This window comes from Phyllobates terribilis, unplaced genomic scaffold, assembly GCF_046119375.1.
Source record: "Phyllobates terribilis strain yellow unplaced genomic scaffold, ASM4611937v1 Scaffold_12__6_contigs__length_324123572, whole genome shotgun sequence".
Classification (NCBI taxonomy): domain Eukaryota; kingdom Metazoa; phylum Chordata; class Amphibia; order Anura; family Dendrobatidae; genus Phyllobates; species Phyllobates terribilis.
Window position 1 is genome coordinate 311,140,516 of NW_027362772.1, and position 19,672 is coordinate 311,160,187.

The following is a 19,672-nucleotide window of genomic DNA, read 5'->3' on the forward strand; positions in this document are numbered from 1 at the left end:
GGCAGTATTATAGTAGTTATATTCTTGTACATAGGAGCAGTATTATAGTAGTTATATTCTTGTATACAGGGGCAGTATAATAGTACTTATATTCTGTACATAGGGGCAGTATTATAGTAGTTATATTCTTGTACATAGGGGCAGTATTATAATAGTTATATTATTGTACATGGGGGCAGTATTCTAATAGTTATATTCTTGTACATAGGGGCAGTATTATAGTAGTTATATTCTTGTACATAGGGAGCAGTATTATAGTATTTATATTCTTGCACATAAGGGGCAGTATTATAGTATTTATGTTCTTGTACATAGGGAGCAGTATTATAGTATTTATACTCTTGTACATAGGAGCAGTATTATAGTAGTTATATTCTTGTACATAAGGAGCAGTATTATAGTAGCTCAATTCTTGTACATAGGGGCAGTATTATAGTAGTTATATTCTTGTACATAGGGAGCAGTATTATAGTAGTTATATTCCTGTACATAGGGAGCAGTATTATAGTATTTATATTCTTGCACATAAGGGGCAGTATTATAGTAGTTATGTTCTTGTACATAGGGAGCAGTATTATAGTATTTATACTCTTGTACATAGGAGCAGTATTATAGTAGTTATATTCTTGTACATAAGGAGCAGTATTATAGTAGCTCAATTGTTGTACATAGGGGGTAGTATTATAGTAGCTCAATTCTTGTACATAGGGGGCAGTATTTTAGTAGTTATATTCTGTATATAAGGGTAGTATTATAGTTGTTATATTGTTGTACATAGGGGCAGTATTATAGTAGTTATGTTCTTGTACATAGGAGCAGTATTATAGTAATTATATTCTTGTACATAGGGGCAGTATTATAGTAGTTATATTCTTGTACATAGGGGGCAGTATTATAGTATATTCTTGTACATAGGGGCCAGTATTATAGTAGTTATATTCTTGTACATAGGAGCAGTATTATAGTAGTTATATTCTTGTACATAGGAGCAGTATTATAGTAGTTATATTCTTGTACATAGGTTATAGTAGTTATATTCTTGTACATAGGGGGCAGTATTATAGTAGTTATATTCTTGTACATAGGGGGCAGTATTATAGTAGTTATATTCTTGTACATAGGAGCAGTATTATAGTAGTTATATTCTTGTATACAGGGGCAGTATAATAGTACTTATATTCTGTACATAGGGGCAGTATTATAGTAGTTATATTCTTGTACATAGGGGCAGTATTATAATAGTTATATTATTGTACATGGGGGCAGTATTCTAATAGTTATATTCTTGTACATAGGGGCAGTATTATAGTAGTTATATTCTTGTACATAGGGAGCAGTATTATAGTAGTTATATTCCTGTACATAGGGAGCAGTATTATAGTATTTATATTCTTGCACATAAGGGGCAGTATTATAGTATTTATGTTCTTGTACATAGGGAGCAGTATTATAGTATTTATACTCTTGTATATAGGAGCAGTATTATAGTAGTTATATTCTTGTACATAAGGAGCAGTATTATAGTAGCTCAATTCTTGTACATAGGGGGCAGTATTTTAGTAGTTATATTCTGTATATAAGGGTAGTATTATAGTTGTTATATTGTTGTACATAGGGGCAGTATTATAGTAGTTATATTCTTTTACATAGGTGCATTATTATAGTAGTTATATTCTTGTACATTGGGAGCAGTATTATAGTAGTTATATTCTTGTACATAGGAGGCAGTATTATAGTAGCTCAATTCTTGTACATAGGGGGCAGTAAGATAGTAGTTATATTCTTGTACATGGGGGGCAGTATTATAGTAGTTATATTCTTGTACATAGGGGGCAGTATTATAGTAGTTATATTCTTGTACATAGGGGAAGTATTATAGTAGTTATATTCTTGTACATAGGAGCAGTATTATAGTAGTTTTATTCTTGTACATAGGGGCATTATTATAGTAGTTATATTCTTGTACATAGGGGGCAGTATTATAGTAGTTATATTCGTGTATATAGGTGCAGTATTATAGTAGTCATATTTTTCTAAATAGGGGGCAGTATGATAGTAGTTATATTCTTTTATATAGGAGCAGTATTATAGTAGTTTTATTGTTGTACGTAGGGGCAGTATTATGGTAGATATATTCTTGTACATAGGTGCAGTATTATAGTTGTTATATTCTTGTACATAGGGAGCAGTATTATAGTAGTTATATTCTTGTACATAGGGGCAGTATTATAGTAGTTATATTCTTGTATACAGGGGGCAGTATTATAGTAGTTATATTCTTGTACATAGGGGCAGTATTATCGTAGTTATATTCTTGTACATAGGAGCAGTATTATAGTAGTTATATTCTTGTACATAGGAGCAGTATTATAGTAGTTATATTATTGTACATGGGGGCAGTATTCTAATAGTTATATTCTTGTACATAGGGGCAGTATTATAGTTGTTATATTCTTGTACATAGGGAGCAGTATTATAGTAGTTATATTCTTGTACATAGGGGGCAGTATTATAGTAGTTATATTCTTGTACATAGGGGTAGTATAGTAGTTATATTCTTTCACATAAGGGGCAGTATTATAGTAGTTATATTCTTGTACATAGGGGCAGTATTATAGTAGTTATATTCTTGTTCATAGCGGCAGTATTATAGTAGTTATATTCGTATACATAGGAGCAGTATTACAGTAGTTATATTCTTGTACATAGGGGGCAGTATTATAGTAGCTCAATTCTTGTACAAAGGGGCAGTATTATAGTAGTTATATTCTTGTACATAGGGAGCAGTATTATAGTAGCTCAATTCTTGTACATAGGGGCAGTATTATAGTAGTTATATTCTTGTACATAGGGGGCAGCATTATAGTAGTTACATTCTTGTACATGGGGGCAGTATTATAGTAGTTATATTCTTGTACATAGGGGCAGTATTATAGTAGTTATATTCTTGTACATAGGGGCAGTATTATCGTAGCTATATTCTTATACATAGGGGGCAGTAATACAGTAGTTATATTCTTGTACATCGGGGCAGTATTATAGTAGTTATATTCTTGTACATAGGGGCAGTATTATAGTAGTTATATTCTTGTACATAGGGGGCAGTATTATAGTAGCTCAATTCTTGTATATAGGGGCAGTATTATAGTAGTTATATTCTTGTACATAGGGGGCAGTATTATAGCAGTTATATTCTTGTACATAGGGGCAGTATTATAGTAGTTATATTCTTGTACATAGGAGCAGTATTATAGTAGTTATATTATTGTACATAGGAGCAGTATTATAGTAGTTATATTCTTGTATACAGGGGCAGTATAATAGTACTTATATTCTGTACATAGGGGCAGTATTATAGTAGTTATATTCTTGTACATAGGGGCAGTATTATAATAGTTACATTCTTGTACATAGGGGGCAGTATTATAGTAGTTATATTATTGTACATGGGGGCAGTATTCTAATAGTTATATTCTTGTGCATAGGGGCAGTATTATAGTTGTTATATTCTTGTAAATAGGGAGCAGTATTATAGTAGTTATATTCTTGTACATAGGGGGCAGTATTATAGTAGCGCAATTCTTGTACATAGGGGCAGTATTATAGTAGTTATATTCTTGTACATAGGAGCGGTATTATAGTAGTTATATTCTTGTACATAGGGGGCAGTATTATAGTAGTTATATTCGTGTACATAGGAGCAGTTTTACAGTAGTTATATTCTTGTACATAGGGGGCAGTATTATAGTAGTTATATTCTTGAACATAGGAGCAGTATTATAGTAGCTCAATTCTTGTACATAGGATAAGTATTATAGTAGTTATATTCTTGTACATAGGGGGCAGTATTATAGTAGTTATATTCTCGTATATAGGGGCAATTTTTATTAGTAAAAAACAAACAGTACATATTACAATACAATCCGATCAAAAAAACAAAAGCAAAACCATAATCATTCAACAGAAACAAAAACAATAAAAATCTAATAACATAAAAATATTACAGTAAATTTAGCTCAAGTCCATTGCTTTCGAAATCGGGCGAGAGGAAAAAAAAAAAAAAAAATGAAACGATTAACCAATAAAAATTGATTTGTTATTGTATATCAACATTAATCCATGTGTACATTCCTCCATAATGTTTTGTTTTTACCATTTTTCCTGATCTCTAGACATTTTATACACCTCAATTCAGACAGGATCAGGCTCACGGCTGCGGTATGATGGAAGGGTTCACTGCTGATGGAGACGCGGGTTCTCGTAGGCCAGTGATAGTATTTTATGACTGTTATTATCAGATACATGGTCCCCCGGTCAATGTTACTTACAGGAGATGGGACACCATAGATGATATCTGGGTATTTTAGGGTCAGCAATCTTGGGACTTTTAACTTACAAGATATTTCCTCCCATATTTTCCTCCCGCCCCAGCACTCCATTATAAAATGTGCCATTGTCTCTTCTTGCTGACAGCCCAGGGGACACATTCGATCTGACACACTAAGGTACTTAAGGTTACCCCGAACATATAGTCTTCCATGTAGCGACAGCCAGGCGTTGTCAAAAAACTTAGCTGGGAGTCTCGCTGCATTGAGAAACCTCAGACTTTCCAGCAAGGTGGTAGTTGTGCCGTCTCTCAGTGCAGGCTGCACACAAAAGAAAGTCCGGCATATCCTGACATACAGGTCCTTCCTGGTCTTATTCTCAATTTCATACTTTTCTGCTCCCCACTTCTTCAGACACCTGAGACCATATTCCAGATACTGGGGGAGGTGGTCACCTGTCCATCTCCTCCTCTTGAGACTGCCGCCTCGCACCCAAGACTCTGCAAAAGGCAATATCCAATCCCTGATACTATTTACCCACAGGGCACTTGAATCCAGGTTACCAAAATTAACTTTCAGAAACATGGAGTCAAAGAAGACCCTCGGATTTAGCATATCCAGCCCACCCTCTCTCCGCTGCAGGTAAGTAATCCCTCTTTTTACTGGGTTCAACCTATTCCCCCACAAGAGTTGGAAGAACAGGCTGAGGAGCCTCGCCGAGAAAGATTCTGGCAAAGGAAAAATGACAGAGACGTACAAGAAGACGGGAACCAAGTAAGTCTTCAACATAGCGACCCTATCTCTGTAGGTCAGCCTCCAGTTCTTCCATCGCTGAACCTTTGCATTTCCGGTTTCCAATTTCTCTTCCCAATTTAGCTTGCCATTATCATCCCTCCCAAATTTAACCCCTAGGATCTTAATATGGGTGGAGGCTTTGGCAAACTGTGGCAGATCAAAGCCTGGTTCAGAATCCAATGTCCACAGAGCTTGACTCTTTTCAAGATTGACCAGAGACCCAGAGGCCTCCGAGTAGCTTCTGATTGCCGCCGATAACATCCGCACCTCATGAGGATCAGATATCACCAACGTCACATCATCCGCGTAGGCGACAACAGTCAGAGGCAAGCAGTGGGGGACCGGCACCCCCTGAAAGTCACACTCCTGTAGTGACCTCAAAAACGGGTCTATGGCAAAAACATACAGGAGCGGACTGAGCGGGCAGCCCTGTCTCACCCCTGCCTCAACTCCAAAAGTATCACCCTGCCAACCATTAATCAGAGGAAAGCTCACCGCCTCTCTATACAAAGTCTTCAGCCAATCCACGAATTGTCCCGGAACACCGTACTTTGACAAAGTGGCCCACAGATAATCGTGATCAACCCTGTCAAAGGCTTTAGCCTGGTCCAGACTGACAACATATCTCCCACACCGCAGAACTTTACATCTCTCAAACATCTCCCGTATCGAGATGACTGCTCCAGAGATATTCCGCCCTTTTACTGTGCCAAACTGAGAGCCTGCCAACAATGCCGGGGACAAACAAACTAACCTAGAAAACAGGATCTTTGCCAGAATCTTCCTGTCCACATTCAAGAGGGCAATCGGCCTCCAGTTCTTGATGTCGCTTGGCTCTTTACCTTTAGACAGGAGAATTAACGAAGACACTCTCATGGATGGAGGCATCAGGTGATTTTTCTAGACAATTTTTGTAAACATCCACAAGAATTGGAGCCAGGAGGTCTCTGAATTTCTTATAGAATTCTGCTGTTAAACCATCTGGACCTGGTGCCTTCTTCAGATGTAACTTATTAATGGCCTCCTTAACTTCCTGCACCGTTAATTCTGCCGTCAAAGGAGAAAAGTCCAGATCGTTAGTGTCAGGCATTGGAGTTGCCTCCAAGAATTGAGCCATCTTGTCTTTATCCAAAACTTTCCTCTGAAACAAGTCAGTATAATAAGATCTCACAACCCCCAGGATACCCTCCCGAGATTCCAGCAATACGCCCTGGGAGTTGGTGAGACCTGTGACCAATTTATTAGCCACCCGCTCCCGGCAATTCTCAAAGGGATCAGGTGCCCCCAAGGTCCCATAATCCCGCTCAAGAACCAGGGAGGTATACCTGCTGTACTGATACTGCCTTATCTCAGATTTCAGCCGGTCAATCCTCTCTTTGTCATCCCCGCCCGCCGAATAGAGTGACTCCAATTCCTTACGCAGTCTTAGGTACTGGCTGTACTTGTTCCTCCCTTTATTAACTGACAGTCTCTTCAAGAGGGATCTGATATCATCCTTGACGTCCTCCCACCAGTCGGCCATGTTGTCATAGAAATCTACCCTCTGTAAATGACCCTGAAAAAGGAAGTGGACACAACTCCGAACATGCATGTCATCCAGGAGGCTGGAGTTTAGCTTCCACAACCCTCTACCGATGTCAGGACGGTTAGTGGCCCCCAGGCAGAAACACAAGGCAAGGTGATCAGAGAAAGGAACGGTTTTCTCACTGATGGCACTGACAACTTCAGTAGGACTCACAAAAGCCAAATCTATCCTACTACTTCTGTTGGAACATGAGTAAGTAAATTTTGGCGTCCGACCTCTTTGCGTAAAAGCGTCAGTCAGTCCAGTCTGCAAAATTATGTTTTTTAAGACTTTGCCATCCCTGGTCACTGTCCTGCCTGAGATACTGTCACCAGATGTCATTATGGCATTAAAGTCACCCGCCATCACCACCGGGAGAGAGGTGAAGAGATATGGCTTCACATTATTGAACAGCTGGATCCTGTCAGTCACTGTCTGAGGCCCATAGATGTTAATAAGCCGGAGCCGTCTACCCTGAACAGTGGCTTCCAGGACCAGACACCTTCCCATAACCACCTCCGTCATTCTATGTAAAGTCACATTATTGGTGTTAAACAGGATAGCGACCCCGGCATAAGGCTCCACAGCCAGTGACCAGAATGACGGACCAGATCTCCATTCCCTCTCAGCCTCTCTCATAAGCCCCAGAGATGTCAATCTTGTTTCCTGTAGGAAAAAGACATCTGCATCAAGGTATCTCAGATGGTCATACACCGCATGTCTCGTCCTCCTCACCTTAATGCTGTTCACATTACTTGATGTAAATTTTAGGGAAAATCCGGCCATAAGAACACAGTATAAGAGGAGCAGAGAAGTAGAACCCGTCATCATAACTCAGAGGTGTTCTGTCCACTACTGGTCTCCATGTCTGACGCTACATTAGAGTCTATAGGTAAGGGTTTCCGCTTTGTAGGCGGAGGGTCCTCTGTTTCCCTCTCACACTCGGCCTCTATTCTTTTCAATTCCTGATCAAAATCTCCATCTGACTCAGATAGAACTTCATATCTGTTAGATACGACCATCACACCAACACCACTGCTGACTTTTTTCTTGGCTTTATGGTCAGCATCATATTGTTCCTCGGGTTTACGGGAGGACGTGTCTTTTTTCCTCCTTTTGGTCTGCTTGCTGTTACTATTATCAGGTAGAGATGCTGATACAGATGTGCAGGCCTCTTGGGGCGGCTGGCCTTGAAGGACAACCTCCATGCTCCCCTGTGCACCCTCTTCACACTGCTGCTCTGGTGTTACATGGTCTGACCCTTGGTGGACCTCTGATCTAGTGAGTATCTCCCCTGACATTAAGGCCTCCTCCTCCTGAGCCTCTGCTCCTACCACCAAATCCTCATCAGGAAAGTCCCTGCAGATGTTATGCCAAGCATCGGGACAGTCCTTGTGAGGGTGGCCGATCTTCCCACACAGGTTACACCTTATATTCTGGCAGTCTGCAGCTACATGGCCGACTTCCCCACACAGACTGCACTTGACCACAGTACAGGAATTTGCCAGGTGACCCGCTTTGCCACATTTAAAACACTTACGAGGCTGCCCAGGATAGAAGCAAACACCTTTCTCCCGCCCAATGAAGAAGAAGTTGGGTAAGTGGGCAGTGACATTGTTACACTGGCGCAGCTTCACCAGGACCTTCCACCCTCCCGTCCAGATACCATCAACGTCACGATTCTTGGTGAGGTCAGAGACGAGGTCACAATGCCTCCGGAGCCACACCACAATGTCCTGCGGGGGAACAGCCTCATTCCAGAAGATGATATTTACAGTGACTGTATCTTGCCTGGAAATGGGAACAAAGATAAATTTGTTCCATCCATCCGTGTCCCTGAACTTAGGGAAATTAGCCCAGAATCTGTCCAGATCAGGCATGATTTTAAAACTGACATCATATCCCTGTCTGTCTGGAAGATTAATCACTGCCAAGATATTTAATGGCGCAAACCCCATCTGACGACACAGTAGCTCCCTGACCACAAACCTCCTGTCCGGCAGATCCTCCTTGAGACCTCTATGCTTAAATCGCACCACGTTCCTTCTTTTGAAGGCCTGGCCGGTATAGTTGGTGCCAGAGGTGAAGGACGGAGCACCACGGCTCCAGGCATTACTGTGGGGTACCTGTGGGGTCACACTGGGCTGACTAACAGGGGGAGGGTCCGCTGCAGGGGGACCTGTCACCTCTTGTGCATTAGGTATCAAAGGGGGAAAATCACACACATTATTATCAACCACAATATCTTTATGAGGCAATGTGACATCCACCGCAGACTGCGAGCCCCCTCCAGCCTCAGAGCCCCTGGGTACAGCGGGGTCATCCCCAGCCTGTGCATCAGCATTAGGGCTGTGCTGTGCACCATCAATACACACAGTCATACATGCAATGTCCTGCTCTTGTGTTGAGCATTCTGGGACTTGTGGTGCCTCTACTGGATTCTGAGGTACATGTTGCTGCTCAGGCTCAGCTACAGTCTGCTGCTGCTGCAGTATTTGTCCCTCCTGGAAACAGAAACGTGCAGCTTGTAACACAGGTCGTGTCTGCTGCTTCAGGGGTTCATCCTGTACAGTCTCTGACCCTAATCCAGCATCAGAGGTCCTGGACTCCACAACAAAGTCCTGCTTATGAGAGGTGAACCGCTCCCGGTTTCTGTAGGTCTCTGCCAGGGGCCCCATCCTCTCCAGGATACAGTCTATGTCCCTGACCTCATTCGCCAGCTCCACACCCAGTGAGTAAAGTCTCTGGTCACACATAGCATTACTGTCAGGATTAGCAGCCTTCAGTTTATAGATAACATCAATCTCCATTTGCAGCATTTGTCTTTGCTGCTGTAACTCACCCATCTTCTTTACCAGGCCAGGTATCTCCTCTGCCAGCTGCAGCTCGGGTGCACGCGCCGTCTCCTTCTGAGGCTTGGACAATGGCTCTGGGTTTTTGAACACAGAGGTCTCCTTTGGTTTTACCACAGATGACTTTATGGTACCACTGCTGGCTCCGGGCTCCACAGCACTCTTACTGCTGCCACTCGCCTGTGCCCTTGTGCGTCCTGAGCGCGCCATGCCGGTCACCGTGTCTTGCTGCTGCAGGTTTTCTTGCAATCTCTGCCTCTCCAGAGATGTCCGTCTCTGCCTGTGTGGGGGAGTGAGCTGCACACCTGAGGCCGGTGATGGGAGCTGCACACCTGAGGCCGGTGATGGGAGCTGCACACCTGAGGCCGGTGATGGGAGCTGCCTCACCTTCTCTGCACCAGGCTGCCTCTGTTTGCTGACAGAAGATTCCTTTGGTGAATTACTTGGTTTTGGACTTTGCTGCATTTCTTTACTTACTGACAGTTTCACTTCAGGTTTCTTTGCTGTAACTGGAGCTGCTGTTCCTTCCATAACTTTACTCACATTCACTCGGCTTTCTTCCTTCTTGGAAACAGTGGAGCTTTGGCTTGTTGCTTTGCATTGCTTAACGATGACTCTGGGATTTGTATTCCCATTAGAAGAAGCCTGGGTGTTGTCTCCCAGTGTAGGCCGGGAAGCCTGGGCCTTGCTTGGGGAGCTTCCCCACCCAGGGTGGCCCCTCCCCGGGCTTGCTCCAGACATCAGGAAAACCACTGACTCACAGCTAGGAGGCAGTATTATAGTAGTTATATTCTTGTACATAGGGGGCAGTATTATAGTAGTTATATTCTTGTATATAGGAGCAGTATTATAGTAGTTATATTCTTGTACATAGGAGCAGTATTATAGTAGTTATATTCTTGTATGTAGGAGCAGTATTATAGTAGTTATATTCTTGTATATAGGAGCAGTATTATAGTAGTTATATTCTTGTACATGGGGCAGTATTATAGTAGTTATATTCTTGTACATAGGGGCAGTATTATAGTAGTTAAATTCTTGTACACAGGAGCAGTATTATAGTAGTTATATTTTTGTATATAGGGGGGCAGTATTATAGTAGTTATATTCTTGTACATAGGAGCAGTATTATAGTAGTTATATTCTTGTACACAGGAGCAGTATTATAGTAGTTATATTCTTGTTTATAGGGGGGCAGTATTATAGTAGTTATATTCTTGTACATAGAGGGCAGCATTATAGTAGTTATATTCTTGTACATAGGAGCAGTATTATAGTAGTTATATTCTTGTATATAGGAGCAGTATTATAGTAGTTAGATTCTTGTACATAGGGGCAGTATTATAGTAGTTATATTCTTGTACATAGGGAGCATTATTATAGTAGTTATATTCTTGTCCACAGGAGCAGTATTACAGTAGTTATATTCTTGTACATAGGAGCAGTGTTATAGTAGTTATATTCTTTACATAGGTGCAGTATTATAGTAGTTATATTCTTGTATATAGGGGGGCAGTATTATAGTAATTATATTCTTGTACATAGGGGGCAGTATTATAGTAGTTATATTCTTGTACATAGGGGCAGTATTATACTAGTTATATTCTTGCACAAAGGGGGCAGTATTATAGTAGTTATATTCTTGTACATGGGTGGCAGTATTATAGTAGTTATATTCTTGTACATGGGGGCAGTATTATAGTAGTTATATTCTTGTACATAGTGGGCAGTATTATAGTAGTTATATTCTTGTACATAGGGAGCAGTATTATAGCAGCTCAATTCTTGTACATAGGGGCAGTATTATAGTAGTTATATTCATGTATATAGGGGGCAGTATTATATTTGTTATATTCTTGTACATAGGAGCAGTATTATAGTAGTTATATTCTTGTACATAGGGGCAGTATTATAGTAGTTATATTCTTGTACATAGGGGCAGAATTATAATAGTTATATTCTTGTACATGGGTGGCAGTATTATAGTAGTTATATTCTTGCACATAGGGGGCAGTATTATAGTAGTTATATTCTTGTACATAGGAGCAGTATTATAGTAATTATATTCTTGTACATAGGGGCAGTATTATAGTAGTTATATTCTTGTACATAGGAGCAGTATTATAGTAGTTATATTCTTGTACATAGGGGCAGTATTATAGTAGTTATATTCTTCTACATAGGGGGCAGTATTATAGTAGTTATATTCTTGTACATGGGTGGCAGTATTATAGTAGTTATATTTTTGTACATAGGGGCTGTATTATAGTAGTTATATTCTTGTACATAGGAGCAGTATTATAGTAGTTATATTCATGTACATAGGGGACAGTATTATATTTGTTATATTCTTGTACATAGGAGCAGTATTATAGTAGTTATATTCTTGTACATAGGGGCAGTATTATAGTAGTTATATTCTTGTACATAGGAGCAGTATTATAGTAGTTATATTCTTGTACATAGGGGCAGAATTATAATAGTTATATTCTTGTACATGGGTGGCAGTATTATAGTAGTTATATTCTTGCACATAGGGGGCAGTATTATAGTAGTTATATTCTTGTACATAGGAGCAGTATTATAGTAGTTATATTCATGTACATAGGGGGCAGTATTATAGTAGTTATATTCTTGTACATAGGGGCAATATTATAGTAGTTATATTCTTGTACATAGGGGAAGTATTATAGTAGTTATATTCTTGTACATGGGTAGCAGTATTATAGTAGTTATATTCTTGTACATAGGAGCAGTATTATAGTAGTTATGTTCTTGTACATAGGGGCAGTATTATAGTAGTTATATTCTTGTACATAGGGGTAGTATTATAGTAGTTATATTCTTGTACATGGGTGGCAATATTATAGTAGTTATATTCTTGCACATAGGGGGCAGTATTATAGTAGTTATATTCTTGTACATAGGAGCAGTATTATAGTAGTTATATTCTTGTACACAGGAGCAGTATTATAGTAGTTATATTCTTGTACATAGGAGCAGTATTATAGTAATTATATTCTTGTACATAGGGGCAGTATTATAGTAGTTATATTCTTGTACATAGGAGCAATATTATAGTAGTTATATTCTTGTACATAGGGGCAGTATTATAGTAGTTATATTCTTGTACATAGGGGGCAGTATTATAGTAGTTATATTCTTGTACATGGGTGGCAGTATTATAGTAGTTATATTTTTGTACATGGGGCAGTATTATAGTGGTTATATTCTTGTACATAGGAGCAGTATTATAGTAGTTATATTCTTGTACATAGGGGAAGTATTATAGTAGTTATATTCTTGTACATAAGGGCAGTATTATAGTAGTTATATTCTTGTACATAAGGGCAGTATTATAGTAGTTATATTCTTTTACATAGGAGCAGTATTATAGTAGTTATATTCTTGTATATAGGGGGCAGTATTATAGTAGTTATATTCTTGTATATAGGGAGCAGTATTATAGTAATTATATTCTTGTACATAGGGGCAGTATTATAGTAGTTATATTCTTGTACATAGGAGCAGTATTATAGTAGTTATATTCTTGTACATAGGGGCAGTATTATAGTAGTTATATTCTTGTACATAGGGGGCAGTATTATAGTAGTTATATTCTTGTACATGGGTGGCAGTATTATAGTAGTTATTTTCTTGTACATAGGGGGCAGTATTATAGTAGTTATATTCTTGTACATAGGGGGCAGTATTATATTAGTTATATTCTTGTACATAGGGGCAGTATTATAGTAGTTATATTCTTGTACATAGGGGCAGTATTATAGTAGTTATATTCTTTTACATAGGAGCAGTATTATAGTAGTTATATTCTTGTATGTAGGAGCAGTATTATAGTAGTTATATTCTTGTATATAGGAGCAGTATTATAGTAGTTATATTCTTGTACATAGGAGCAGTATTATAGTAGTTATATTCTTGTATGTAGGAGCAGTATTATAGTAGTTATATTCTTGTATATAGGAGCAGTATTATAGTAGTTATATTCTTGTACATGGGGCAGTATTATAGTAGTTATATTCTTGTACATAGGGGCAGTATTATAGTAGTTATATTCTTGTACACAGGAGCAGTATTATAGTAGTTATATTTTTGTATATAGGGGGGCAGTATTATAGTAGTTATATTCTTGTACATGGGTGGCAGTATTATAGTATTTATATTCTTGTACATAGGAGCAGTATTATAGTAGTTATATTCTTGTACACAGGAGCAGTATTATAGTAGTTATATTCTTGTTTATAGGGGGCAGTATTATAGTAGTTATATTCTTGTACATAGAGGGCAGCATTATAGTAGTTATATTCTTGTACATAGGAGCAGTATTATAGTAGTTATATTCTTGTATATAGGAGCAGTATTATAGTAGTTAGATTCTCGTACATAGGGGCAGTATTATAGTAGTTATATTCTTGTACATAGGGGCAGTATTATAGTAGTTATATTCTTGTACATAAGGGCAGTATTATAGTAGTTCTATTCTTGTACATAGGAGCAGTATTATAGTAGTTATATTCTTGTACATAGCTTCAGTATTATAGTAGTTATATTCTTTTACATAGGGGAAGTATTATAGTAGTTATATTCTTGTACATGGGGCAGTATTATAGTAGTTATATTCTTGTACATAGGGGCAGTATTATAGTAGTTATATTCTTGTACACAGGAGCAGTATTATAGTAGTTATATTTTTGTATATAGGGGGGCAGTATTATAGTAGTTATATTCTTGTACATGGGTGGCAGTATTATAGTAGTTATATTCTTGTACATAGGAGCAGTATTATAGTAGTTATATTCTTGTACACAGGAGCAGTATTATAGTAGTTATATTCTTGTTTATAGGGGGGCAGTATTATAGTAGTTATATTCTTGTACATAGAGGGCAGCATTATAGTAGTTATATTCTTGTACATAGGAGCAGTATTATAGTAGTTATATTCTTGTATATAGGAGCAGTATTATAGTAGTTATATTCTTGTACATAGGGGCAGTATTACAGTAGTTATATTCTTGTACATAAGAGCAGTGTTATAGTAGTTATATTCTTTACATAGGTGCAGTATTATAGTAGTTATATTCTTGTATATAGGGGGGCAGTATTATAGTAATTATATTCTTGTACATAGGGGGCAGTATTATAGTAGTTATATTCTTGTACATAGGGGCAGTATTATACTAGTTATATTCTTGCACATAGGGGGCAGTATTATAGTAGTTATATTCTTGTACATGGGTGGCAGTATTATAGTAGTTATATTCTTGTACATGGGGGCAGTATTATAGTAGTTATATTCTTGTACATAGTGGGCAGTATTATAGTAGTTATATTCTTGTACATAGGGAGCAGTATTATAGCAGCTCAATTCTTGTACATAGGGGCAGTATTATAGTAGTTATATTCATGTATATAGGGGGCAGTATTATATTTGTTATATTCTTGTACATATGGAGCAGTATTAAAGTAGTTATATTCTTGTACATAGGGGCAGTATTATAGTAGTTATATTCTTGTACATAGGGGCAGAATTATAATAGTTATATTCTTGTACATGGGTGGCAGTATTATAGTAGTTATATTCTTGCACATAGGGGGCAGTATTATAGTAGTTATATTCTTGTACATAGGAGCAGTATTATAGTAATTATATTCTTGTACATAGGGGCAGTATTATAGTAGTTATATTCTTGTACATAGGAGCAGTATTATAGTAATTATATTCTTGTACATAGGGGCAGTATTATAGTAGTTATATTCTTGTACATAGGAGCAGTATTATAGTAGTTATATTCTTGTACATAGGGGCAGTATTATAGTAGTTATATTCTTGTACATAGGGGCAGTATTATAGTAGTTATATTCTTGTACATGGGTGGCAGTATTATAGTAGTTATATTTTTGTACATAGGGGCTGTATTATAGTAGTTATATTCTTGTACATAGGAGCAGTATTATAGTAGTTATATTCATGTACATAGGGGACAGTATTATATTTGTTATATTCTTGTACATAGGAGCAGTATTATAGTAGTTATATTCTTGTACATAGGGGCAGTATTATAGTAGTTATATTCTTGTACATAGGAGCAGTATTATAGTAGTTATATTCTTGTACATAGGGGCAGAATTATAATAGTTATATTCTTGTACATGGGTGGCAGTATTATAGTAGTTATATTCTTGCACATAGGGGGCAGTATTATAGTAGTTATATTCTTGTACATAGGAGCAGTATTATAGTAGTTATATTCATGTACATAGGGGGCAGTATTATAGTAGTTATATTCTTGTACATAGGGGCAGTATTATAGTAGTTATATTCTTGTACATAGGGGAAGTATTATAGTAGTTATATTCTTGTACATGGGTAGCAGTATTATAGTAGTTATATTCTTGTATATAGGAGCAGTATTATAGTAGTTATGTTCTTGTACATAGGGGCAGTATTATAGTAGTTATATTCTTGTACATAGGGGTAGTATTATAGTAGTTATATTCTTGTACATGGGTGGCAATATTATAGTAGTTATATTCTTGCACATAGGGGGCAGTATTATAGTAGTTATATTCTTGTACATAGGAGCAGTATTATAGTAGTTATATTCTTGTACACAGGAGCAGTATTATAGTAGTTATATTCTTGTACATAGGAGCAGTATTATAGTAGTTATATTCTTGTACATAGGGGCAGTATTATAGTAGTTATATTCTTGTACATAGGAGCAATATTATAGTAGTTATATTCTTGTACATAGGGGCAGTATTATAGTAGTTATATTCTTGTACATAGGGGGCAGTATTATAGTAGTTATATTCTTGTACATGGGTGGCAGTATTATAGTAGTTATATTTTTGTACATGGGGCAGTATTATAGTGGTTATATTCTTGTACATAGGAGCAGTATTATAGTAGTTATATTCTTGTACATAGGGGAAGTATTATAGTAGTTATATTCTTGTACATAAGGGCAGTATTATAGTAGTTATATTCTTGTACATAAGGGCAGTATTATAGTAGTTATATTCTTGTACATAGGAGCAGTATTATAGTAGTTATATTCTTGTACATAGGGGCAGTATTATAGTAGTTATATTCTTGTACATAGGGGGCAGTATTATAGTAGTTATATTCTTGTACATGGGTGGCAGTATTATAGTAGTTATTTTCTTGTACATAGGGGGCAGTATTATAGTAGTTATATTCTTGTACATAGGGGGCAGTATTATATTAGTTATATTCTTGTACATAGGGGCAGTATTATAGTAGTTATATTCTTGTAAATAGGGGCAGTATTATAGTAGTTATATTCTTGTACACAGGAGCAGTATTATAGTAGTTATATTCTTGTACATAGGGGGCAGTATTATAGTAGTTATATTCTTGTACATAGGAGCAGTATTATAGTATTTATATTCTTGTACATAGGAGCAGTATTATAGTAGTTATATTCTTGTACATAGGGGACAGTATTATAGTAGTTATATTCTTGTACATAGGAGCAGTATTATAGTAGTTATATAGTTATATTCTTGTACATAGGGGGCAGTATTATAGTAGTTATATTCTTGTACATAGGGGGCAGTATTATAGTAGTTATATTCTTGTACATAGGAGCAGTATTATAGTAGTTATATTCTTGTACATAGTAGCAGTATTATAATAGTTATATTCTTGTATATAGGGGGGCAGTATTATAGTAGTTATATTCTTGTACATGGGTGGCAGTATTATAGTAGTTATATTCTTGTACGTAGGAGCTGTATTATAGTAGTTATATTCTTGTACATAGGGGCAGTATTATAGTAGTTATATTCTTGTACACAGGAGCAGTATTATAGTAGTTATATTCTTGTACATAGGGGGCAGTATTATAGTAGTTATATTCCTGTATATAGGGGGGCAGTATTATAGTAGTTATATTCTTGTACATAGGGGCAGTATTATAGTAGTTATATTCTTGTACATAGGAGGCAGTATTATAGTAGTTATATTCTTGTACATAGGGGCAGTATTATAGTAGTTATATTCTTGTACATAGGGGGCAGTATTATAGTAGTTATATTCTTGCACATAGGGAGCAGTATTATAGTAGTTATATTCTTGTACATAGGAGCAGTATTATAGTAGTTATATTCTTGTACATAGGAGCAGTATTATAGTAGTTATAGTCTTGTACATGGGTGACAGTATTATATTAGTTATATTCTTGTACATAGGAGCAGTATTATAGTAGTTATATTCTTGTAAATAGGAGCAGTATTATAGTAGTTATATTCTTGTACATAGGGGCAGTATTTTAGTAGTTATATTCTTGTACATAGGGGCAGTATTATAGTAGTTATATTCTTGTACATATGGGCAGTATTATAGTAGTTATGTTCTTGTACATAGGGGCAGTATTATAGTAGTTATATTCTTGTACATGGGGCAGTATTATAGTAGTTATATTCTAGTACATAGCGGCAGTATTATAGTAGTTATATTCTTGTACAGAGGAGCAGTATTATAGTAGTTATATTCTTGTACATAGGAGCAGTATTATAGTAGTTATATTCTTGTATATAGGGGGCAGTATTATAGTAGTTATATTCTTGTATATAGGGGGCAGTATTATAGTATTATAGAAGTTATATTCTTGTACATAGGGGCAGTATTATAGTAGTTATATTCTTGTACATAAGGGCAGTATTATAGTAGTTATATTCTTGTACATAGGAGCAGTATTATAGTAGTTATGTTCTTGTACATAGGGGCAGTATTATAGTAGTTATATTCTTGTACATGGGTGGCAGTATTATAGTAGTTATATTCTTGTACATAGGAGCAGTATTATAGTAGTTATATTCTTGTACACAGGAGCAGTATTATAGTAGTTATATTCTTGTATATAGGGGGGCAGTATTATAGTAGTTATATTCTTGTACGTAGAGGGCAGCATTATAGTAGTTATATTCTTGTACATAGGAGCAGTATTATAGTAGTTATATTCTTGTATATTGGAGCAGTATTATAGTAGTTAGATTCTTGTACATAGGGGCAGTATTATAGTAGTTATATTCTTGTACATAAGGGCAGTATTATAGTAGTTATATTCTTGTACATAGGAGCAGTATTATAGTAGTTATATTCTTGTACATAGGTTCAGTATTATAGTAGTTATATTCTTTTACATAGGGGAAGTATTATAGTAGTTATATTCTTGTACATGGGGCAGTATTATAGTAGTTATATTCTTGTACATAGGGGCAGTATTATAGTAGTTATATTCTTGTACACAGGAGCAGTATTATAGTAGTTATATTCTTGTATATAGGGGGGCAGTATTATAGTAGTTATATTCTTGTACATGGGTGGCAGTATTATAGTAGTTATATTCTTGAACATAGGAGCAGTATTATAGTAGTTATATTCTTGTACACAGGAGCAGTATTATAGTAGTTATATTCTTGTATATAGGGGGGCAGTATTATAGTAGTTATATTCTTGTACATAGAGGGCAGCATTATAGTAGTTATATTCTTGTACATAGGAGCAGTATTATAGTAGTTACATTCTTGTATATAGGAGCAGTATTATAGTAGTTAGATTCTTGTACATAGGGGCAGTATTATAGTAGTTATATTCTTGTACATAGGGGCAGTATTATAGTAGTTATATTCTTGTACATAGGGAGCAGTATTATAGTAGTTATATTCTTGTATATAGTGGGGCAGTATTATAGTAGTTATATTCTTGTACATAGAGGGCAGCATTATAGTAGTTATATTCTTGTATATAGGAGAAGTATTATAGTAGTTATATTCTTGTATATAGGAGCAGTATTATAGTAGTTAGATTCTTGTACATAGGGGTAGTATTATAGTAGTTATATTCTTGTACTTAGGGGCAGTATTATAGTAGTTATATTCTTGTACATAGGGAGCAGTATTATAGTAGTTATATTCTTGTCCACAGGAGCAGTATTACAGTAGTTATATTCTTGTACATAGGAGCAGTGTTATAGTAGTTATATTCTTTACATAGGTGCAGTATTATAGTAGTTATATTCTTGTATATAGGGGGGCAGTATTATAGTAATTATATTCTTGTACATAGGGGGCAGTATTATAGTAGT

The 19,672-nt window shown here is 36.6% G+C and overlaps 1 protein-coding gene and 1 long non-coding RNA gene across 2 annotated transcripts in view; both read right to left on the reverse strand.

Annotated features, from left to right (window-relative positions):
* Positions 1 to 10,277, reverse strand: part of LOC141172891 (uncharacterized) — a 94,374-nt gene extending 84,097 nt beyond the window's left edge. Inside the window, exon 1 of the mRNA XM_073657512.1 lies at positions 9,527 to 10,277. Coding sequence (XP_073513613.1) covers positions 9,527 to 10,277 — 751 coding nt within the window. The remainder of the gene's footprint in view (positions 1 to 9,526) is intronic.
* LOC141171842 (uncharacterized) overlaps positions 1 to 19,672 on the reverse strand; it is a 168,167-nt gene that overhangs the window by 129,061 nt on the left and 19,434 nt on the right. The window lies entirely within an intron of this gene.